Source organism: Rhyacophila brunnea, unplaced genomic scaffold (genome assembly GCF_057557595.1).
Source record: "Rhyacophila brunnea isolate RB1 unplaced genomic scaffold, BYU_Rbru_1.0 scaffold_6, whole genome shotgun sequence".
NCBI lineage: Eukaryota > Metazoa > Arthropoda > Insecta > Trichoptera > Rhyacophilidae > Rhyacophila > Rhyacophila brunnea.
Genome location: NW_028233276.1, coordinates 18,009,085 through 18,034,689, shown reverse-complemented (window position 1 = coordinate 18,034,689; position 25,605 = coordinate 18,009,085). Strand labels below are relative to the sequence as shown.

Sequence of the window (25,605 nt, the reverse complement as noted above, 5' to 3'; positions counted from 1 at the left end):
AAGTCATTCAAGAATCCAACTGTTTTACGTACACTCTATGTGTCGTTAGGACGGAGTATGGCCCCACTATCTAGAGTCCTTATGAGGTTTCCTATTAGCTTGTTTTAGAGCGTGTTCAGAAAAAATTCTTCGTCATCTTTATTTAAAAGTTTATAATTATTTTCCTTTTGACACCTTCTCAAACGGGTATTTTCGCACTAACTTTCTTCAGGGCATGCTCGCCTTTATTCTCTTGAAGCTCGTAGGTCACTTCTGCTCTTAAAGCATTTTTCCCTGCTCTCACGTGGTATCGTTTTCAATCTCGATATTCCAGACAATTTGAATTTTTACGCACCCGTCAATTACATGCGTGGTCGCAGCCATGATCTATTTAAGGTTCATAAACAACTGATTACTCCAGGTAGAAAATGCGAAGCGATTGAGTTGGCTGTTGTCCGATAACTTTTGCCTCACATTATTCATTGAAAGTGAAAGGCGCAAATTTTAAACAAAAATCAAACTCCTCTGCTTTGTCAATTAATAACGATCACAACAATACATCGGTTCACAAGTGTTACCGATGTATTATTATTTATTACGACAGTAACCATGTACAATGATATTAGAATACACATAGGTACAACCAATATTCTGTCACAATTATAAATGGGTACTAGGTTTTCCAATCCCGGGGAATAATGCTGGATATCACTCGGAGCAATACCATAAACAATATGGGTTGTCTATAATAAATTGTTATCACACCGCACTGACACGTCTTCCTTGATTCCAAAATGCATCCGATTAGCATCAAGAAAGACGTGATAACTGTGTTACTTGGGCAACTCGCGGTTAACGCAGTCATGGGCAGCAGTGTTAAAAAATATCAAGCCTGATCGTTAGTTAACTTCTCGGGATAAATACGACATCATATTTATTACTTTTTTTTAGCTTTGAAATGTCTTCGGCTAAGAACACTGTCAGGTGCCGAGATAATATTTTTTTCTGATCGCGAGGAACGCGGAGATAAACAGTTTCATCGCAGGAAGTCAGAATAATTTACCGATTTATATATATATATATATATATTTAGAATTATTAATAACAATAACCTTGCTAAGCTTTTTCGTACAAGGTGGTTGTTAGTATTTTGAACAATCACAAACACCCAGGCTTTGAGAAAATTACATAAATATTGTGTTCTGACCGGAATCGAAACCAGAACTCTTGGGTGGAAGGCAAGCGCCTTACGCACTGCGCCAAGAGAGCCGCCTTACCGATTCATATTAAAATAGTTTTGGTTTTGGTTAAAATTATTTTTAGGTTTCTGATGGGAAATTTTGGCATTCATTTAGGGTATTTTATAAGACAAGGTAGATTTGGTATTAGTACATTCACGAAACCTCTGACACGTTATGACCTACAAAACTATTTCACTAATCACTCGTTTTGCATAAACAATGAAAAATGCAACAGCACGACTATGCAGTTAATTTATATGTCGCAATAATATTATAATGTACATTAACATTACAAATAAGGACCGCGTATATTTTATTGCAGTGTGTAATAATAATTATGCTAACATGTTTGCTCAAACTAAATTCAATTTAAAACTGCATGACGCAAGTCGCACAAGAATGCAATTTTACTGATAAAAATATTATGAGTCACAGTAGCATATGAAGTACATTTCAATTATTGTATTATTATTATATTTTATTATAATATCACACTGTATGCACTTCTTCCTCTGTCATATTCGACCGTATGCCTAGTAAACTTAAAGCCAGTGGGAACCAATTGTCGGTACAAGGGATGGCCGATGGTACAGAGGTTCCAGAACTTGGAAGACTCCCTACTAGATACACGGTTAAGTTGGATTCGAACGGCAGAGGTCCAGAAGAAATGAAGATAAATGGGAGACGCATTGGATGCAGTGTATGTCCAAGTGGGTGGCTAAAGGAGAATATTTGGAAAACTACTGTAATAATAAAATCGATCGTCTTCCTTACAAATTATTAACATTTCTATCTTATACCATGAATGTAGACGTGAATATTTTATTTTCTTATATATAAATGTCTGCCAATTGTGTAATATTATTATGGACACCCAACACGTAGCACGCGCACAGAAAAATGGTATGGGAAGGGTCCATTCCGGAAAAATATCCAAACTTAATAATTTATTATCGATTTTTAAGCCACGGGAGAGGGCATTGTTGACAAAATCTAACAGGCACTGACTTTGTCATTTACCCCGTTTACTAGGTACTTATAGCATCACGTCGCTTGAACCGCGAATCCTTGCAATTTTACGGGTACATTCCCCATACACAAACACTATCAATATACATCTGGCGTGCAGGTTAGTGTGAATCTAACGATCATAATATTGTAAACATCGTTAGCGTCCGTTTGTATCGTCCGCGCTGTCTTGTATTTCAGACATGCAGCGTCAGAATATTAAAGCAAGCACAGACCGTTGCTTCGTTTCATGAGTGCCATGGGTCTTCTACCGACACAGACTTTGCGTATCGTAGAATGCCGAGGGGAGTAGGCCAACTCGCTGAGATTGGCTGTTTGCAGTGACGTCCCGTGGGGGTAGGCAGATTGAGCGTCGCTTGTGGGCGGCAGTTACTAGAAGGGCGGCAAATCGAGGAGACTTATTTGGTACTTATATATAGAAATAGCTACATAAACTTAGTAATAACGAAAATATCTTTCCATTAAAAAAAATCAGCTCACTGGTTGGAAACAAAGTGTATTAATTAACATAAAAGATTTAAGAGGACTGTAATTTTTTGTCGGGGTTGTGATGTCTAGTTTACTTCCGTTGCCCTTCGACGTCCTTGGTGATCAGAAACCACGCGTGCAGATTTGCGAATACTAAATTACAGTCTGACTTATTAACCAGACGTGTTGGCCGTCAAAACTAAAGATGCAGCGGATGCATTTATATGTTTTTTTAGTAATGTAACCATGTAACACATTTCTTAGATATTGGAGTCATGATAGGATGATAAAAATACTGTATAAAAAAATGGGGCGGCATTTTGGAGCTGTCTATGGGCGGCATTTTGTCTAGGGACGTCACTGGCTGTTATCAGTGTCAGCGAAATCATCCCGAGTATCGATCCTCAGTCATGAGACCCTAATGAAGAAGTAAAATACTCCGTTGACATCGGAACTGAACCCCACCTCTGTGTACGCGCACGCCCAACATATCCAAGCGTTTTGCGTACATTGTTGTAATGTTCATAAGGGTAGAAAATTCGTATCCACAAAATATAGCACAGACTTATATTTATTTGTATTATGTAATTGTGTATTTTATGTATCATGGGTTGGTTGGGTGCCCGTGCTTATAAATATACTGTTATAGGTATTAGTTTATCGAATGTGAAACCATTCGAATTGGCAATGAAAACGAATTAGGTACTGCATTGTTGCCATCGCTTGAAAAATATTTACATTTCTCTCTCAAGTCCACAAACGATTTTAGGGCTAGTCACCCGCAGCTGCAAAATTATTATTCAAATATCCATAGACAAAAAAAATCTTCATTAAAATATTTTGAATCCGACAGTATGTACAACATAATAATAATTACGGTAACCACATTCCTTGTGAAATATTTCGAGTTCAATCACTCCAAGCATGCCCGGATAAAATAATCCAACAAATTGTGTCAGCTCGTCGCGCATTCCGTCAAGTCTTTCTTGGTCAGCCGGTCATATTTTTGGCATGGCGGCCATATTTTGACGGATTACGGAACGGGACCTGACAACAAGGAAGGCATATCAGAAGCATTGATCGAAAAGCAGTGCTTCTAATAAATCAATAAACTTGCTAGGTTACCTCTTCAATATCTATGTATTTCTGGATACAAAATAAAGGCGAGAAAGAGCTGCATTACATTATGATCCCCTACTTTAGGGATCAACTTCTTCTATATGACGTACCTACACACATTTGAAAAATCCTTAAAAATTCAAACGAGTGGGACATGAACCCACAACCATACTGTGTAAAGTGCTCTTCATTATTTTCCACCAAATAATAATCACTTGCGCTATCTCTCATTTCGTCAATAATCGCATCGAGATTTAAGTTTTTTTACATCAAGGTAAATAACATCATTTAATATATTATTATGTATGTATGTACTAACTTATGACTTAATTTTTATCTGGCTGCACTAGGGGTCGTCCATATATGACGTCACATACTAATGGGATGAGGGGTAGTAGAAAATGTGACATCATAAAACGAACAAAATATATGTAAATCATGTTTATAAAATATTCCGGTATGAAATTATACCGACGTTTATGACAAAAAACAAATTAAATGATTTAAAGGGGTAAATATTATGTTGTTGCGAAATTTGACAATACGGAGGGAAGGAGGTCAAAATACATACATTTCATGTTCCCATACTATTAGAATTTCTATCGATTGTCCACGTTTATGATCTGTAATGGTATTTAATTAATAATACTTGAACCCCTATCTAAATTACGTCATAGGTACCTATTCAATTTCAGTGTAATGCACTGACTGAATATTTTTTTAACCTCAGTCAAAAATGAGTTTATAAGTTGTTGGTTTTGTGGAGTCATATTCTAAACAAAATTATCTCCATAAACATGACTTTTTTGTCCCAAATCATCACACATATTAGATCACTCCCTACCTCAGCACGTGACGGACGACACCATCACGTCTTCGGGATACCTTAATTTGAAACGCTGTTCTAATTATTTTTTTCCATTTTTGGATTAAAGTTGTAATATTTATTTATAATAAACTTATAGTCCATCATGGGTAGGTACGACTAGTTTCACCATATCGAAACGATAAGGTAGAATGACAATATACACAAATTGTAAACGAATACATATTATGCACCTAGGTATCTATTAAAATTATTACGTTATTCATTAGTAGATAATATTATAGAGGAGAGTGGCTGAGTAAGCCCCGTCCAAATAAGGATGTGGTTTGGTTATCGTGGAAGCGGTCAGGAAAAAACCGGTCACCGAACAAAAAAGTACCTCCTTCCACTTCTCGCATACTTTGATAGGTGCTCATACAAAACATACCTATACATTACCTACGTGATGTTAAATATTCACACAGCATTATAGGATAAGTATTTAGTGGAGATTATTAATGTTAATTATTAAACAAATTTAATGCTGAAAGTTATTGAATCTGCAGTAAATCTATAAAGTGTGAATCGTCCCATAGCTGCTGGCAACCTCAACAAGGAAGGCATTTACGTAGTATAAAATAATACATCAGCTCATAAAATTAATACTATCAACCGAAGGTACTTGATGAAATTTGAATTTACATTCTAATTGATTTAAGTTTTGTACTATTCCATATGATTTGTTTTTTGCGACCCGGGTATCGCCTTTCAAATGCAATTGTAATAGTACAAAACTTAATCAATTAGAATTTATACAATAAATATTAAAATAATATGTAAGTAAGTTGTATTATAGGACACATACGTCCACTTCAAAGCAGGCTGTGATTTACTATCCAATATCTGGTATCAAAACTAATGTTAACACAACTAGTGTTACATTTAGGCAAGGGTACCAACAGTAAACTTGTCTTTCAGTCTTACACCAACAGAAAGAAAAAATACTCAATGTCCCAATTAGTTGCATTGGCATTTTCGAATCAATTTCCCATTAGTATCATCAGTTTGTTTGGAGAGAAGGTAGAAAATGTTGAAAATCTAATTCCAAGCACCTGGTTAATTAAACCAGTTGTAAAATCACCCTAGTTGTGATGAGACGCTACGTAGGTCGGTGTTTCTGACAAAGCCGTACCATCGTACACCCCAGTGGCGAAGGGTGGAGGAATGCTGTTAAGATCCGCCATAAATAGTGCACATTAATCTTTGTTAATCATATGTATTTGTTTTTATTGAACTAAGACTACAATTTACAGAATATGGTATCGGTTAGCTTTTATGTGTGATTGAATTCACCTGGGCATACAAATACGAATACCTGGGCATACAAATATTCTATAAGTTGGCATCTATGGATAGCAATATGTCAGTGTTTGTCATTTAAATATTCTATAAGAATAATCGTGGTACATTCGTGTATAAAACACATTCCATTAAATGCGTTTATTAACCTGATGTGACAGAGGTTTTTAACCCTTTGCATTGTACTTTAAATAATTCACTGTTTCACGTTACCATCACGTGACCTGAGGCTGTAGATATTTACGCCTAACATGCCCTGCGATGTTGGCATTGCAGAGTCGCGGTTGGGCATTACTTTTTTATTTAAGTTTCTGTTGTCTTTTTCATGTAATGTCTATTATAAAAACTTAATATTATATTATGATTGTTCAGTAAAATACTGAAGACGAACAAAATTCAAATTCAAGTAGATTGGTACTGTAAATGTGGTTCTCTTTTATTCAGTTATCTACCACAGCCTACTTACCTTCAACAGGCACCCTTCACCACCGATAGACAGACTCTACCTAGATTATACATTATATAGATCGTAAATGATTTCAATTAGATACCCACACTCACAAATAAGTCTACCTTCGTGCAGGCTATAATGTGACCAATATGGTAATAAAATAAATTAATAAAGTGTCGTTATTTATAGACGAGCAATTTCATATCAGCTGGACCATAGAGTATTATTTAATATCGGAAACATTGTGGGTGGTTATTGTACAATCATAATCAAATTGACACGCAACACACGCGGCGTTATGCGATATTAAATAATTATGAATAGGTATGTGTACAATGTAAATGCGATATCACTCTGTGACCGATATGAAATTATGCCACTTTGTCAATCTCCCGTTCAAGGTCGTGTCAATTTTTATTAAATCACAGTTTAATTGTGCCTGTGTGACAATAACAGATTTTCATACCTATCTTGTGTATAAACAAAGTGCTATAAATTTATTTCAGTCATTGAGTAAATTTCACACCATATCAAGAGCCTGACACAATAAAAGGCTTATTGTTTATCTCTCAACATACATCACTTACATCGGCATGTCCAATGCGCATTGATGTGGGATAGATGTTGGTCAATGGCACCAAATACCGATAGGAATTGGATCGTGAAAACGTTGTAAGCATGTAGGTGCACTAAGTAGGAATATACCTAGTATGATTTTATTTACGTAAAAATCGTTTTCAAATTAACTAAGAGGATGGCCGCGTGACCTCATCTTTCACTTGATTCGTATTGGATCACTCATGGTCTGCAGTAGGAGTGAGAGAAGGAGAAGATGTGAATCACCGCGCTTTAAACTGATGCATAGTTCCCCCTTGCGTTCGCGCAGTAGGTTCTTTGCACAGTAGAATAGTAGTTTAAGTTTAGTCCAACGAGTGCCCAAAAAGAGACAAAAACGTAACATTCTTATCTTACGACGAATGGGAAACTTGAGTATCTCAGTGACCTTAGTCAAATAAAGAACTTCTTAATATGTTTAATTTCGTCTGCATATTTCGATACATGTTGGAATTGTAGACACATCCGAAAAGTGGGGATTGTTTTTTTTTTCATGGCAGCTTTTGTTTTCAGGAAAACAGCTTCGTTTGCTTTTGAATATTCGATGTTGTGAAACACGTAATAAAAATAAAGAACAAGGGAAAGAAATAAACCCGTGTCAGCCACAGGTAATTGAATTTGTCCCAAGGTTCCGAGGCACTAAAATATTGATGGCGAATTGGGGATATAGGTATGTAACCCACACAGCGGAATATAATAAATGCAAGCGTAGTGGGGAGAGAATGTGCACAATATAAAAATATAGATAGGTAGGTACCTACTTATCAACATAGTTATATTACATATTATAAATAAGAAAATAAGAAATATAATATAAATACATAGGTACTAGGTACCTACGCAATTTAAAATAAGAATAATAAAAAAAGAGAACACGTGTGGTGGAAAAATATCTACAAATGTAAAGATTAAGGCATAGAATAGGTACCCAATCATAAATCATAAATCAATGTTAATAGGTACTTAGATTAAATTTAATTTAATATTAGATTAAAGATTACAAAGCATGCATGCTTGCCAATGTTGACTGAATTTTAAATACCTAACCTGTTGGATTTTTTTCAGTGTTTGATCAGCTAATTGTCCAGATTGTGATAGATGTGGGTTCAGTCCTATTCGGTTCCGTTTATCGTAAGAATTTTCTTATACGCATGTTTCTGGTGTAGTTCCAATTTATGTGTGTTCAATGAAGACATAATTGAACTTTATGTTTATGCCGATTGCGCCATCGTCCTCCAGTGGGTCTATTCTATACTTATCGACCGCTAAAGTGATAAAGTGATAAATATTATCAAACTTAGGGTAGGTTTGTATCAAAATATTAGCACTTATTGTAACAATTACACGAAGCTGGTTTTTATTGTTGCAATAAGTGCTATATTTTAACAGCACCTATCTTGCTGCTGTTAAAATATCGCACTTATTGCAACAATAAAAACCAGCTTCGTGTAATTGTTACAATAAGTGCTAATATTTTGATACAAACCTACCCTAAGTTTGATACTATTTATTACTTTAGTGTTCGATAAGTATAGAATAGATCCACAGGTCTCTATCCCGAACTCCCTCTCTCTACAGTCGGTCACTCTCAGCCTCCTTGCATCCCTCTTGACGTTATCCGCCCATCTCCTCCAGGGGCAGCCCAGGGGTTTTTTGATAAACTTTACGGAGAGCATCTAACAACGTGACCGGCCAATCTGAGTCTTCGCGCCCCCAACACATTGATTCTATTGGGCTTGAGTTAAAGATTAAATTATAAAGTTACGAAACAAGGTAACCTAACCTAAAATAGAACGAATTGTGTACCTACATTCAGTTGTTTTTCTAGTCAATGAGAGTCGTCATACATTATTATCCAGTATTCCTAAATTACTCTTTAAAGGCCATTTAATTGACACTTCTGCGAGCTTCCGGATTCCCATCGTCCTTGCCACATTGCCATTCATCACTGAGCAGTAAGAAAACGACTAAATAAGTATTGCAGTTAGGTGTCCAGGATGTTTAAGACGTTATATTATGCATTTTTGCAATTTTGCAGATTCCCCATGAATATAGTATGAATGAGGGAAAAATCTGGATACTATCGTAATATGCTCATTCTGGAGCAGATGTGTTAAGTACAATACGCTGCATGGAAGAGTACCTAGTACCTATGTCGTTTGTATATAAGTCACGATTTCATACCATTTTCATACTGATTTATACAGTCAAAATACGACGATTGCATCTACTGTCGGACCGACGCTTTGAGAGAAAGTGAGCACGGATTATTATAAAATATGGCCGAATCTCGAGTGGACTGCTAAAGAGTTGACCAAAGAAGGCAAGACCCGCGACCTCGCGAACATATGCGATGTTGACTCACGGCACACACTCACACCGGCAAACCGAGCACGGCACAATGGCACCAACACCATCGCAGAACTCCGTGCAGACGAATGGACGTTGAGGTGACTGCCGATTATGGAATTCAAAATGGATGCCGAAATCCGCGGGAATACTTTTACCTTCGCGAAATTTAAAACTTTTTGAAACACTTTTTTATCTTGATTTTTGACAACAGGTTTTTTAACAGGCTGGGGTGGTTATTTTTTTATCAGAATGTTTTTGTATTTGGGGTCACTGCTAAAAATATTCTTACGAAAACTCTTAGATATGTAAGTACCTACGTATTATGAAGCATTCGTACCTGCAACTAATGATTCAACTTGGTTCTATAAGGTGCTTTTAGACGTCAGTTCTGTTGCCAGTTCAGTTCGGAATCGGCGGTGTATATTTACGTATTTTTTATCTATGTAGGTACTAAAAATGAATATTATTTTTATAATTACTTTCTGAACAATATTATATTGGTTGGTGTAATGCAGTATGTAGCTATATTTAAAGAAATTATTATATTTCAATGAAAATTAGAAAAGTAATACTTAAGTACTTATTAAAAATATGGCAACATACTAATTTAGACGTCAATTTAACTGGCAACTCTAAAAACGGATACGATAGCTGATAGAAAATCCATCCTGCTTGTCTCTGTTTTGGTTTCAGTCGGCCGCTTCAGTTTTGCATTTAAACGTCAGTTTAACTGAGAGCTCGACAGAAACGGAGATTGATTGGATACTGCAAAACTGATCCTTTAAAAGCACGTTTAGCGCGAAAGTAAGATTGGACCAAATAACTGAAAAATCATAGAAGGTAAAGTTTGAAATAAAATTGTGATTTCCAGCCACACAATGACTGTACATAGTAACTTTTTAAATAAAGGCTGATTAACATGTTGAAATTGTGTATTTTTTTCTGGTCAGTTTGATAGAGGTTGCGCTTGCTTCCGGAGATAAATAAAAGTAATTATAAATACATTGCTATTGACAATACATTATTCAGCAATCAATTAAGTAGTCGTGTAAGGGAATCTATTAAAACGACGAGAAAGCAGATAAATTTGCATATTCATTGGCTAAGTAAACAACTGTTACAAATGGAAATTAAATGTCCAAGGCATTGCCCTTCATTACAATGTAAAGTTACGACTAATTGATACGGATGATTCATTGTTGGTAAAGAATAAATAATATGAATTATTTCATAATTAAGTGTACAAATTAGTCGTTCTATGGCTTTTTAACATTTCAAATAATGAAGTCTCCATTTAAAACAGGATGGTAAACAAAAGCTGTTAAAAGATTTACGCAATCTTTTTACTGATGTTACTAATAATAAATTAACAAAACAATAAAGTGTATTTAACTAGACAACATAAGCAAGCATGGCGTTTTTAAAGTTCGGGTGGGTTCGCAAGTTTTCGATCAGTTACGAAAACGGCAGCCAGTATTACACGTAGCATATCGTTAAAATTACTTTCAATATAAATTATTAAATTACTTACAGTATAAATCGCGCATTACTATGACATCTCATCTGATTCACTGGTCTGTTCTGAAATAAATCATCGCTGTCATCTGACTCCGCACCAATGTTTATTATAAAGTTTCCCAAGTGTGTGCTAAATCCTTGTAAGCATTTTCGATTTTTATATCGTGCTCACAGCATTTTTTCATTTATTCGGAGTGTATCGATCAAAAATGTTATGTTACGTTATATCTATCGATTTTTTCTTCTCGCATTACTCTCTGAATGGTGCTAATAGGTATGCCAGTTACATCGTTTGCCGATTTAACAATAATTTCTCGTGCTAGCTTTGTAAAGGTTTTTTAATTGAGATGGGGTATTCATTATGAAACTGTAAAATATACTATTGTATGGTGTAAAACAGACTTTGCACATATCGTCGGTGTTTTGTAAAAAGGGCGAATTAACCAAAATGCTACTTTACAGGAGGAACATTTTTAACTTTTGACATTTATTTGTTTTTTACCTGTTGATGGTTATAAATATCTAACAACTTTATAATAAAGCTTAGAAAGAATACTGTCATTATAATAGGTATTATTATATAATATTTTAAAAGGCCTAATATGTCACATTTGCTTTTTATTTCATAATTTTAATTAATTTAATTTTAGTCGATTATCGTTTTTAAGTACTCTTCTGTGGAGATAAAAATTCGCCGTTTTTACACAACAAAGCTAGTGGGGTACATATTGTATTTTCATTGAAATTTCGATTTCGCTAAAATGGTTGATTCGCCCTTTTTACAAAACACCGACGATATAGACGCAGCGTTTAGACACCTACTCTATGCGCACGAAAGTAAGTGTGCTTCTGCGCAGGTTCATGCCCAAGTTGTTTAGCTAGAATAATCACAGTTTTAGCAATCGAGTGGACACTTGCAATGTAAAGATATACTAACTATGAATTATTATTAGTCGACGGGTTTGGGGAGATCATATTATAAATATTATAATATAATTAATAATCTAAAATAGATATTGGCAAAGCAGCCTAGGCCTTAAAAGACCGGGCCAAAATTACAGCAATACAATAATTGAAGATAATAATACAACGTAGTGTCTAAAATTAATATAAGTACTTTATTAATTTGTTACATTTTCTCCAACTCAATTAATGAGAAGTTACTTTACTTTTGTAACAAAAAAAACTCGTCGAAACGGTGGTTTTATAACTGATTGGTTGAATCGAACGTTTTATGTTAATGCAACCATCAGATGCATGCGTCACGTTAAAAGTAGCAACAATCCACTTTTGAAATTAATTCACATTTCATTGATACCATATGCGCCAGAACAAACATTTCCATTACAAGCAAACTAACGCTGAAGGAATTTAGATTAAAAGCATGTCTGGGAAATTTATCATATCTGGCTGCTAAGTGTCTTACAACGTTCACGATTTACTGGGTCAATATTTTTCGACGCCTGATGGTACATGTAATAAATAGTATAACCACCACTTCCACAAGATGAACAGTAATTACAATTTTTAATTATTTAACACTAAGATAATAAGTAGATACTTATAACATATACAGATAAATTTTAGAACACATTCAACTGATAAAACTAGCTCGGTTTGAGTGATGTTGTTTTTAGTTTAAAATTTCGAATCTACTTTAATCCGACGGCTATGATTTGAGACATTTTAGAATAAATTAATTACTGAAGAAAGAATAATATGATGAAAAACCCGTGGTCTATACCTATCAGTGGCGAAGGGGTTCGCTGTGGAGAACTGACATACATAGTTGCGAACGAAACTTTGACAGTCATATTTAGGTACCTACATATTTATTTTCATTGAACTAAGAATACAAATTTGCTTATGGTGCTGGTTAATTTTTAAAATTCAATTATACTCTAATAATAATATATATTAGATATTCTTCTATAAAATATCTAAAATATGCCATTAAATCGATTATGGTTTGATTAGGCAGGGTTAAATCGATTAAAAAAAACATCTGCAATTATTTGTATTCTTAGTTAAATGAAAACAATAATAATTAAGTATGACTGACAAAGTGTGCATTATTTTTGTCGTATCTCCACAGCCTATTACTATTATTATGGTTTGGTCTAGACGAGGTTTAATTGAATATTAAAAACAAACCAATACCATCTGTAATTATTATTTGTAGTATTAGTTATTAGAAAACAAAATGAGTATGACTGACATAGTTAAGTATGCACTATTTATATCAAATCTCCACAGCCAACCTCCACCCATCGTCACTTGCAGTCTCTATAATATAGATGGAGCCAAAGTATATTAAATGGAGGGAAAAAAACCCCGGTCCATTGATTAGTTTAGCTATAAGTGACTTCGCATCGCAGGTTCATATTATGAAGAGAGCTCCACACTTTCACTATGAGGATCCTTTGAAAATTTCCATGGCGTATGCAAGGTAAGTATGTCACACTATATTTGGTTGAAAATCCTGTAATTTAACAGAGTACAACACAATGTATATAAAAAAGTAGTAGCCAGAAATGTCAACATGGCAAGTTAAGTGCCCATACGCACTTGCGGCAGGCCGCCTATCGTTTTTTGTATGCCGGCTAACCGCAGCGGCCTGCCGTATATCGCACTTTGCATACAAAAAACGATAGGCGGCCTGCCGCAAGTGCGTATGGGCACTAATATTATTATTACTTATGTGAGAATGCGTTCAATTACCATAATACTCATATTATAAATAGTGTATGTAAACTAATTATGTTTTACAATAATTCTTTGTGAAAAACAGATAGATATTAAATTTTTATTTAGACAAATAGAGGTATTATGTGGTGTTGGTTGAGTAAAAAATATCATGGATTCACACAAGCCTTCTTCGAGACCATAAAAATATGTTTTAAATCATGGTAAAAAATATTTTTTTAATACAAATAAAAACATTTTATTAAAATTAAAAACACAAAATTAATCACTCGGACCTTTACCGAAAACCGTAAAACTGTCTTTTTTTATTTTACTTGAACCGGAACAAAAACCGAAACGGAAAAAAAACGGTTCGAAGCCGCATAGCTCGATCGTAGATTAAAACAAATCAATAACTATTTCAAAGTATTCGTAATAACTAATATAATACATGTAAGGTAGGTAATAGATATTTATTTTTGATAAACGATTTTATTGATAACAGTGATATGGTTTGGCGCCCACATTGTGTTGATATTAGTCTCATTATCAAAGTAGGTATTTACTTGATTAGTTATATTTTATATTATTTTATTACTTATATTATTTTCATGTATCAAAATCAAAGTATCAAAAAAGTGAATCTTGATTATATTTTGATAAATACGTACCTACATAAAGTGTCTGCATATAATATATTATAATAACCAACAACTTTAATCACTAATACACCAAGGTAAGAAAGACGTGATAACGTATCAAAAGTTTGACATCAATAATCTAATCTCAATAAATTGTATTTTCGATACATAGGTTCTGTAAATTAGTTAGAAATAAACCAAAGTAATTAAATAGTTATTTTTGTATTTCGAATAGCACTGAATGTTGGTGTTGCCAACATTCAAAATTAAAAGAAGAAATTTTCCATGGGGCTGGGTCTTGTAACTTATCTCAAGAGTATGTAAAGTAAAGCATTGGGTCCGTAAATTTCAGTCCGAACAGCTGTTGTGTCCTAAACCCGAATAACCATTTCTGGGATTAATCATTAATTCAGTTATAGGTACATATACAAGAATGTCTGGGACACAGTAAAACTACAATAACTATAGCTAAATAATTATATTTAACTAAATAATATATGAACACCTAAGTTTCTATAATCTAAGCACCTAAGTATTTCCTTCAATAGTCAAGTTTTGAATTGATAATAAAATTAAGCATTTGTACACCATTATCTTATAAAAAGGATTTTATCGTTGTTTCCGTATTGAACGTTCGAGGGAACGAATTGAGAATTCGCCGAATCGAATTGAGGGTATTATTATAATACCGTTGATAAAAAATATTAAAAATAAATCGCACGGAAATCTGATTTTGTTGTGTTTGTGTATTTTTAACACTACAACAGACCACGAGGCACATAAATATATTGTGACTGTCACCGGAATCGAACCGGAGCCCTTGGGTGAAAAGCCCGAATTTATCGAGGGGAAAAATTGAAAGTCAGAGCTAAAAACTGCTCTCGACTTTGCTTTTGGGTGGATTGCTTGTTCTAGAAACGCTGAGGATGACCCATGCATAATTTTGGATGGGGGCCCAATATCACTAGCTACGCCACTGACTGCGTACAATGTATTCGTTTTGCACCAGACTAAGAAAAATGAAATAAGGTACGAATTCCATTCGATGCGATATTGTTTTCTTCGAATATGACAGACGATTTATTTTCCAAAGATCTCTACTGCAGACGTTGCGATGCATCATCGTAATGAATTTACGATCTTTGCACGTCTGACGGGCGAAGGTCACCGAGCTCCGAGTATGGCAAAATTATACGAGTACCTACACAAATCTTGACACAATTATTGCAATCGTGTCAAGATTCGCCGTAAAAAAGATATCGATCGATTTTATTCGAGCACAATAATTGATGCAAGTAGGTACCTTCGTCATTATGCATTAATCACATAATAATATTTCGATTCAAATTGACATATACAATAATTATGAACATACATTTTATGACAGCGTTCCATTTTCGAATGGACTTAGCCATATTAGGAAGAAGTTTTTGGTGGAGTAAAAATAACGCTTGTGACATCTAGCGAGTACTTATCTGAACCCAATTAAATTGCAATGATCAATAAAAGATGTCATCGATAAAATTGTGTACATACTACCTACCTATCGTATTTATAATGTGTATTTTATGAAAATTAAACAGCGTTTCGAATTAATTTCTAAATCCCTGATATTATTCGCAGGTGGTAAAATTCGCTACAATTGTAAACGAGTCAGCTGGAATGGGACCATGTACCTAACAACTGCCCATGCATTACGCACAATATATTATTAAATGTTGCTATTCTCACAATGAAACTGAGAATACTTACAAAATAATAATTATTAATTTGAAATATTATTATCATGAGCATTACTTAAAATTTAACAGACAGCGAAATGCGATTCTCACGAGGTCATGTAACGTGATAAAATTCAACACAAAAGATTTTGCATGCTTACAAGTACGTAGGTAGGTACCTAACAAGTTTAGTTTCAGAATGAAATTTTATCAAAACCGGTATAAAAGATGAATCAAGTAAACTTGGCATCGCTTTTTGTATTGAAGAAAATAATTCATGCAACGATTGAATAATTAATTATTCTACATGACATTCGTTGCAATACTTCAGCTGGGGCACGTTCTCTAAAACGATCGTGACTATGCGACGCGAAGATTGTACTAACGACGCGTGCAGAACAAAACATAATTTGTCATAAAAATTCAACATTCGTCCATTTAATGTTATGTTTATTGTTCTATTAGTAATAATAATAATATATTCATTGACATGTTTTTTTTTCTTCAAGTAAATGGTTAACGTTTTTTAGTTATCTTTACAGGATTTAAGAATTAATTCCCCCGACGCCATCACAAAACAAATTGACGTGTTCACAACTCGACTATCGCTCTCCGATTGGCAGCGAGTCCGAAGTTTCACTGAAGTATGCTCTTAATAATAATAACAATACTATTCGACATGTCACCGACTTACAATGTTTGACAAAATGTATCATTTTTCAAATCGCATGCCACCAAAATATAATTAAGTATAAGCAACTAATACAACATCATGTAAAGGCACTCACAGGCTCGCGCACAGAAAAATAATTTGGGGGGGTACATAGTCAATTTTATTCATTTTTAATTCGGCGGAAGGGGCGGGGTTAAGAATATGAAGCAAGTGTGAGGTGATACTAACTTCTACATTCACTCCGCCTACTATCTATAGCTTCTCGTCGCTTCAAACGCAGAATATCGCACGTTCCCCATACCCATACACACCACAATTTGAGTCAAGCGATAAACACATAAGATGCAAGTTTAGTATAACTAAGGAGTTATTGCGAACAGTTGCATCTACAAGTGGTTATCGAATGCGCGTGGCGAATGAGTTATTATTTATTATTATGATCATTAGTGTCCGTTTGTGTTGTCCGCCCTGTATATAGCTTTAAACATGCCGCACTGGAATATCAAAGCAAGCATGGGTGTTCCAGATAGTTGCACCAATTTATGAGTGCCGCGGGTCTTCCAGTGGCCACATATATTGCGTGTCGTAGAATGCCGAGAGGAGTGGGAAAAAGAGGTTAATTTGAAAGTAGTAGTAAATGTGTATGACATTTATAGCTCGAAGAAGACGATCACTGGACAAGTCTAGGCATACCTACTGGCTCGACGAGATGGTTACGTTCTGCGAAAAAACAAACCAAACTGCAAACCAAAGCACAAGATAATAAAATAATGAAGTCAGCTTAGAGCGGCTTTCACAGGACTGATCCATGCTGATGATGAATTCGATATGTTATTTGGCATGTTGATGTTGTAAGTATTGATTTTTAATTTAGCCAACGCGAGCAATTACCTTCAGAAGACACAAATTGGGAAGGTTTGTATCTATTCAAATTGGTAAGAACAATGCAGAAAATTCGTTGGGCTATTATAAGTGCTAATTTGTATACATATTATGGTGTTTTATTTTAATTAATACAATGTATTTCAACCAAGAATTGACAGTTTGCTAAGAAAGTTATCGTTCAAAAAAGTGATGCGAAATATAACCCATGATTATTTTTAAATTGGGTTCCCGAAACTATAATATTTATTAGTTAGCACATCCGTCAATGACACACGATACCTTCAACAGATCAACAAAAGGAAACGTGTCCACGCGTCGTTTTCATATTTCAAATATGTGAAGGAATTCCAACTAAATTTTTGGATTAGATAGTATGTACCTATCACTATTATCAACAAACAATAATAATTGTCTAGAATGCTTTACGTGCTTTTAGACAATTATTTTAATAATATAGAAATAGGCAATACGTGTCAAACGAAAATATTTGTTTAGCTTTGTGCATTATCAACAGACTTATAATAAATACTTAGATGATAATATTATTATCACTCACTTTTTTGTTGTTTTCAAGGCGGCAGTCAAAAATGCAAATATTTCAAATTTTATAAAATAGATATAGGTACCTACGCAGAGTTGAACATACGAAAATTCAATATGTAAAATAAAAATACATAGGTACAATTATATTACAATATCTTGGTAAGGTAATTACGCCAAGACTTCGAATATTTATATGCACTTATAATTTTCATTCCGTTGATTCAGCGATTATAAACATTTTCTACGATAATATATTGACACAAAAAATGCATAACAAAAATTAAAAAACAAAAGTGATGAATACGTCATCACCGAGTGATATATTGGGGTGTACCTATTATTTAAAGAAGCAAAAGTCTCACGAATTCAACGTTGAATACCTACCCACCATGAAAAACTATTTATTTGTGTGTCATATAATTGTTTATTAGCTTAAATATAACGAACTACATAAAGTATGATCAACTCTCGTCGAAAAAAAATCGACAATTAAAAAAAAAATTGAGACATCATATATAACATCGTCCATGAAAAATATCTCTATAGGGTATAAGATGATAAACACCTTGTTTTTAGCTCTGCCGGTAAAAAATTGAACTAATTTAAATAAATTAAATAATTTAATAAACATTTCGGGAAATCCCGGATCTCAAAAATTTTTTCTCGGGATTTCTTTATTATCAAATATTAATTGAAAAAACGATTTTCTATATGAAAAAAGTGGACAGAAAACACAAAACTTTCAAGGCTGATAGGGGCATTTAACACAATTAAGCCAACGTCGACTCAAAATGAGCGCATTTTTTGCAACATCGGGGAATTTTGTGTCTCAAAAGCGTACGCGATTGTCAGACGCAGCGATTGACAGTCTGTGTTTTTTGAAATTCTATTTTAATACTTAAGTAATGTTTTGATTTATTTTTGTTTTCCTACTTCTGTTTTGTTTGTCTTCTTACATAAATAAAAGAAAACATATTTTTTTGGAAATTGTCTCTTTTTAGACTGATTTTAGGATATTTTTTTTTTTTAATTTCCCGATTTCTCGGGAATTCTCGAGAATTCTTTTCCGGAAATCCCGAATCTCGAGAATTCAAAACTTCATCATTTCGGGAAATCCCGAATCTCGAGATTGAGATTTTCTCGGGAAATACTCAACTCAAGTCATGACGATTTGAGAGGGAACGCGTTTCATAGCTGAATCGTCACTGATGCAGCCGATACACGACTGTTTTATGTGCGTATTAGCACCATTATTAAAAGTACCTACATAGTGGAGTATCTATTTTATTTGGTCGGCAAATTAGACGCTGTCATGACGGATTGTGGCGATCATGCCATGACATCTGCTAGTGACAGCTGGACAAGCGATTATTTGGAAGCGACCTCAGAGACTAGTCGAGAGGTTAAACACACAGCTGCTAGGTGTCTCGAGTCTCGACATCGACTAGAATGATTAACTCCATAAAAGGTGTAAAATCACCAATCAAGTATCAGGTTACTCGAAACACCGTAATACTTAATTAAATGAAGGTATCATAAACATTAGGGGGTTTGAAAATGAACAACAATGTTTTATTTGAGTTTTTTGCTTTACAGTGATGCAGCGTTGCCATGTCTACTGAATTTTCAGTAGATTTACTGAATCTACTGATATTTTCTGAAATCTACTGATATTTCTTCATTTCACAAAATTCCCACCAGCCGGGAAAAAAACTAGCCATTTTTGAAAACTTGCGAATCTGCGGCTCGCGGCGAAATTTTTTCTCCTAAAAAAACGAGCCGACTATGAAAATCTGGGAACCTGCGGCCCGCGACGAAATATTTTTCCTAAAAAAAACAAGCCGACTATGAAAAATTGGGAACCTGCGGCCCGCGGCGAATTTTTTTTCCTAAAACAGAAATCTACTGATATTTTGTCGAATCTACTGAATTTTTTTTACACATTCTACTGAAATTAAAAATTTTGACTTGGCAACACTGCAGTGATGTTAGAAAAAATACCGCATTTATGATCAAAATACTGAAATTTCATTTAAAGTTTTTTATCACTTTCGTTGCAAAGTTTATCAGTACCAGTATAATTAATAATACATTATAATATTACTTAGTATACTTTGTGTCAATATAGGTATATGAGAGTGTGTATCCTTCAAAACCAGAAGTACAAGACATACCTATATACCTCCCAATCAAAGATGACCTATTAAAGAACCTAAGTAGGTACGTAATTACCGGTCTGTAGACTGTAGCACGTGAGGACTCTGATACAAAAAAGGAGTTCATAATGAAATGGTTACCTAGTAATACAAAGTACCGACTTTTATATTGACTTGACAATTAGTGTGGAGTTCTTGAATTTAGATTTGTTATGTCCATAATGTTTTGTTTTCTTAAATAAACAAATTATACTTAGATAAGTACCGTATGTATCTAGATGATTTCAATGGATGGCGAGAATAAGGTAAAATTCTCCTAATAAATAAAGATGTACATAATTGGCACAACTGTGTCAAGAATATATTAATAATTAATCAAATTGTACATTATAAAGCAGTGATATCCAATGGGGATAAATAAATCATTCGTTGATTAGGGGCGGAACATTCTAAGCAGCAAAAAATTACGGAAGAGATGAGAGTACGTTCTGTAGAGATAAACATTATTTCGCCTGCGGCACTAACTAATCGAATCTAATAAACGCTTTCGAAAGTGTGTGTGAATGTCATCGCATTTGTATAAAAGGCGAACATAGAGTAGGTATGTACTTAATGAATTAAAATATATTTTCCCACTTAAATAATATTAAGGTATGTCAAGTAGTTTTGAGATTGCCACTGCATAAAATAGTAATAATTAGGAATAGGTTAATGATGACTTCGTGGTTAAAAAATTCTATAACACATGAATTTAAAATTCTTTCATACGGAAAATATTATTTTTCTATTAAAAAGGGAATAATTAATTATTTACACAACTACCTTACGTAGGTATATTATCAAAAAATAGTTTTATTAAGTATTGGCTCAATGTGCTAACTAAGTATTGTACATAATATGTATTAGGTATTATACAGACAACTTATTCTAAGAAAATTACTTAGGTAGGTTTAAAACATATATGAAAGTAATCAATCAAAATCAATCCATACATAAAATAAAAAATCTTCAGCCATTGGTATTAAAAAATTTCGAAATACACCTTGAAGGCGATAAAAGATTATCGATCACCTACCATGTCGTGTTTTTTTATATATTTCTTTTTTTAAATCTCGCGTCTTATGAATAAATGTAACAGGGGTCACCAACGTTTTCCATGTAGCTTATAGTGATGCTAGGCAGTGGCGCACCCAGGGGGGGGGGGCAAGGGGCCCTGGCACCCCCCAAAAATGAAAATTATCAGAATGATTTTAAACATTGAAATTGAAAGCCAATAAACTATATCTTTGAGCTAAGACAAATAAAAACACGGCAAAAAAATGATTTGTATTAATTCTCCAGCACCCTTTTTAGAAAAAAATCTTAGATTTTAATTTCTAACACAAAAATTTCGAAACACTAATGTCAGGTTTTTTTAGAAACCCAATCCCTAATGGAACTGTCAAAAAATTCTCGGTGTCCACCCAAATTCCGGAGTGGTGTAGGTCATGGCTGGGGAGGGCTGATAGGGCTCTAGCCTGGGGGCCCGGCGTGTCGGGTTGACCAGATAAGTGAGATAAACACACATCATAAATTAGCTTTAATAGTAAAAAAAGTCGCCTGCGGCGCTATTATACTTCATGACCATGAACATTTTCAATTACGAATATAATTGTGCAATATATTTTTTGATTATTATGTGTCGATACTCGACAGCTCCATTATTAAAGTAGATGTATTAAAAATCACCAATAATTCACTGTATAAGTACCTTTAATTTGAACTAAAACACAATTTGAAAAACGTTAATGTAGTGTTTCACACTGCCTTTAATCTTAGCGGTAGGTAGGGTGCCCCCAAATATCCTAGCCTGAGGGCCCGTTTCAGGATGTGGGGACCATGGTGTAGGTACACCGAGTGCAATAGACAATAGACCGATAAACGATAAATTAGGCTGTGAAGAAGATAAAGAGCCTATAGGACTAATTTACATTCTCCTCCTTGGCCCCCCCAATATTAAATCCTGGGTGCGCCACTGATGCTAGGTATAATAAATATTGTTTCCATAGTCACATTATTATACTATTAAGATAGAAATAGGCTAGTATAAACTTATACAAAAAATTCGGAGAACAGAGGGTAGGTCGCTTTAAAAAAATAATTACTGAACTCCCTCAGAACTTTACTAATAAAACTATTGATCGTAGTAGGTATGTTTTATTTGGTGTATATTTTCAACATCCATAGGTATTTTTTTTAAACTAAATAACAGAGGAAAATCAGGCTACGTTGTGAAGTATTTTTCCTACTTAGGTAAGTACATGTAAAATAGTATTCGTAAGCATTGGTAACATAATATTTTACATATTTCATAGCTTCTCGATATATTATGTATTAGAGTTTGTATTGGATTATTTAGTTTTAAATCAATATACATAACTAAGTTGCACAGGACAGAAGAAAATATTAGGAACGGGTTTACCATAACCGGTACAACCTAAATCTCGGAAATAGGTCAAGTTACGACCTACCGGAACGCAGCCTCCCGAAAACATTACAAATCGATAAGTAACACGAGATTTATATATGGTATAATTTTACCTTTCTTTGCGCTTCGGCAGCGAATCCCGATTTAGCAGCTCTGTTGTTTGCCATTTTTAAAGTTGGTTGATATTTTTTCACAAAATAACAATATAAACACTTGCACTGAACTCGCACACAACCAAACCTCTTTGATGTTCTAACACGAATGACATCAGCGCGCCGGATTTTTGACAGTTAACTCCCGCTTTGTCATTTTTCAAAATAAATTGCGCGCGCAGCGAGACTCGAGAGGCTTTTTGGGTTACCACTACCAGCAACAGACAAGGCTGCGCTGCGCGCCGCACGGCAACAAAAAACTGCAAACTTTTTTTCGGAAAAAAATCGTGCCTGAGACAATTAATTTACAAATAAACCACAAAGAAAGTTTGTCATCTTCAAAAATGTAAAAAAACATCAGTAAATTTCGTAATGAAAGCAATTTTATACAAAAATTATTTTAGTAGGTATTCAAAATAGTTATGGGGATTCATTAACTAAAAAGAGTGTTCATGTTCTATACATGATATCTGTAACCTGTAACAGATCTTGCTAGATTTTAGTGTGTAACAATGGATGGAGCTAGGAGCTAGCCGGTTTGATGATTGCAAAGTCCATTTAATATTATAGTTACATAGGTTACCTTCATTTTATTTTGAAATAAATAAATAACGGAAAATATAATAAGTATTACAAAACAAAACATCATCTTTATATTATATTGTTTTCAGAACTAGCTTATTAATTTCTTTACATAGGATAGTATAATATATGGATTATTTTATTGAATACAATACGTGTATTATGGACTCCTCATCTAGGTCTTTACGCACTTCTCCAGTAGTCAACGGAACTAAAGAACTTTTCGTATTTTCTTACTTTATTTCATCACTAGGTTCTTAAATAAATTGTTTGATGGAAGACATGCCATTTGAATTGTCTACAGTTATCACAAAACTGTGGAGTTTTAGTTTTCCTTCAGTAGGCATTGACTAGGTACCTACCTACCTACACAGAATTAATTTATTATATTTTGTCATGTATACCAACATTGCACATAATATTTCCATTGCATCTTCAACGTTGGATAAACTCGAAACAAATGGGTATATCACACTTTGTCAGGAAGTTTGGTGATCATGATTTTTTATGAAATAAATAACATTATAATATTCAACTGTATTTATAAAATTAGATTAGAAAATTTAAAAATGGTAAATCGATGGCAAAATAAATTCTATAGACTAGGTATGTATGCTGTAAAAACTTTGTATTTTCAATTTTAATTTATATTTTTTGTTTATGTAGTAACTATGTACACTGACTTTCAATAATTATTATAATGCAAAATGCATTAAATACCTTCATCTTAATTTATTGAATTGGACATGTTAGCAGAATAGGATGAGAAGATTCCTTTCTCTTTTAGGGATAATCTGCCACCATTATTTTGTGACCAATTGCTATAAAGTGCAAAGAAACGAATACAAATTTACAATATGCACTCTTATTGCAATATAGGTCTTTTCGACCAGACATTGTTGTTGTGAGTATTCCTACAATCCCTTCAAGCGAGACTATATTATAAGGGTTGAAAAACTAGGGCATTTTCAATTTTCAAATGCGGTATCCATTATCTCTGAAGGGGGATGCTTATACCAGCAGAGGCACCTAGCGGAAAAATACGAAGCTTGCAATTTGACATTTTTTAAATATTTACAATTTCAACAAAGAAGTATCTGAAAACATTAAGAAAAATATTTTTTTTTAACTTAGAATTGTAAAAAAATGTTATAAAATCATAAAATGTGAATTTGTCACAGGACCACATCTTATTACATTATATTTTATGGTTATATTTATTATTAAAATTTAGTTTATTAAGTTTTCAATTTTTTCTCCTACAGATTTTTGACTGTAGTTTGCAAAGTTGTTTTAAGAAAGTTTATCTTTGACTTAAAAAAAAATATTTTTTCTTTTTAAGGTATACTTCAGCCGAGGCATAGGCTAAAAAGATTGTGACTATGCGACGCGCGGATTGTGCAAATGACGCGTGCCGAACACACCATAATTTGTCATAAAAATTCAACATGCGTCCATTTAATGTTATGTTTATATTAGTAATAATAATAATGTATTCATTGATATGTTTTCTTTTTCAAGTACATGGGTAACGTTTTTTTGTCATCTATGACATAAGAATATATTCCTCCTAAGCCCTCACAAAACAAATTGATGTGCTCACACCTTGACTATCGCTCTCCGACGAGTGCGAAATTTCGTCCCACCTATTGTTGAAAATTATTTTCCGTTTCACTTATGTATGCTCTTAATGTTTTCAGATACATATTTATTAATTAATACAGTTGAAATTGTAAATTAACAAAAAAATGTCTCAAATTGCAAGCTTCGTATTTTTCCGCTAGGTGCCTCTGCTGGTATAAGCATCCACCTTAAGTGTCAATATAGGTATCGTAATTTAATTGGCAAGATGTAACATTTTCCTTATCGCTTTTTTCATAATATACTCCCGTAATGTCCCGTGTGTATAGCCAGGTCAAGCAGCACATTCTGAAGGGCGAAATCAAGAAGATATTGAATAGTATGTATAACTTTTGAGAGTCGAATCAGTGAATAATGTATACACAGGTTTTCAAACTGTGTCACTGACTGTGCAATCTTAATGATCCACAGACACAATAATAGATAAATCAATCAAATTTATTTATGTGGAATATTTGTTATTTTGATGTACTGCATGTGAAAACTACTTAGGTATTATTTTGTGATTTTTATCATATTGCAA

At 33.8% G+C, this 25,605-nt stretch overlaps 1 protein-coding gene across 1 annotated transcript in view; it reads right to left on the bottom strand.

Moving 5' to 3' along the window:
• Chd64 (transgelin calponin-3) overlaps positions 1-22,970 on the bottom strand; it is an 81,753-nt gene extending 58,783 nt beyond the window's left edge. The window contains exon 1 of the mRNA XM_085956472.1: positions 22,821-22,970. Within this exon, the coding sequence (XP_085812598.1) occupies positions 22,821-22,874 (54 nt within the window). The 5' untranslated portion in view covers positions 22,875-22,970. The remainder of the gene's footprint in view (positions 1-22,820) is intronic.
• Between the last annotated feature and the right edge of the window lie 2,635 nt (positions 22,971-25,605).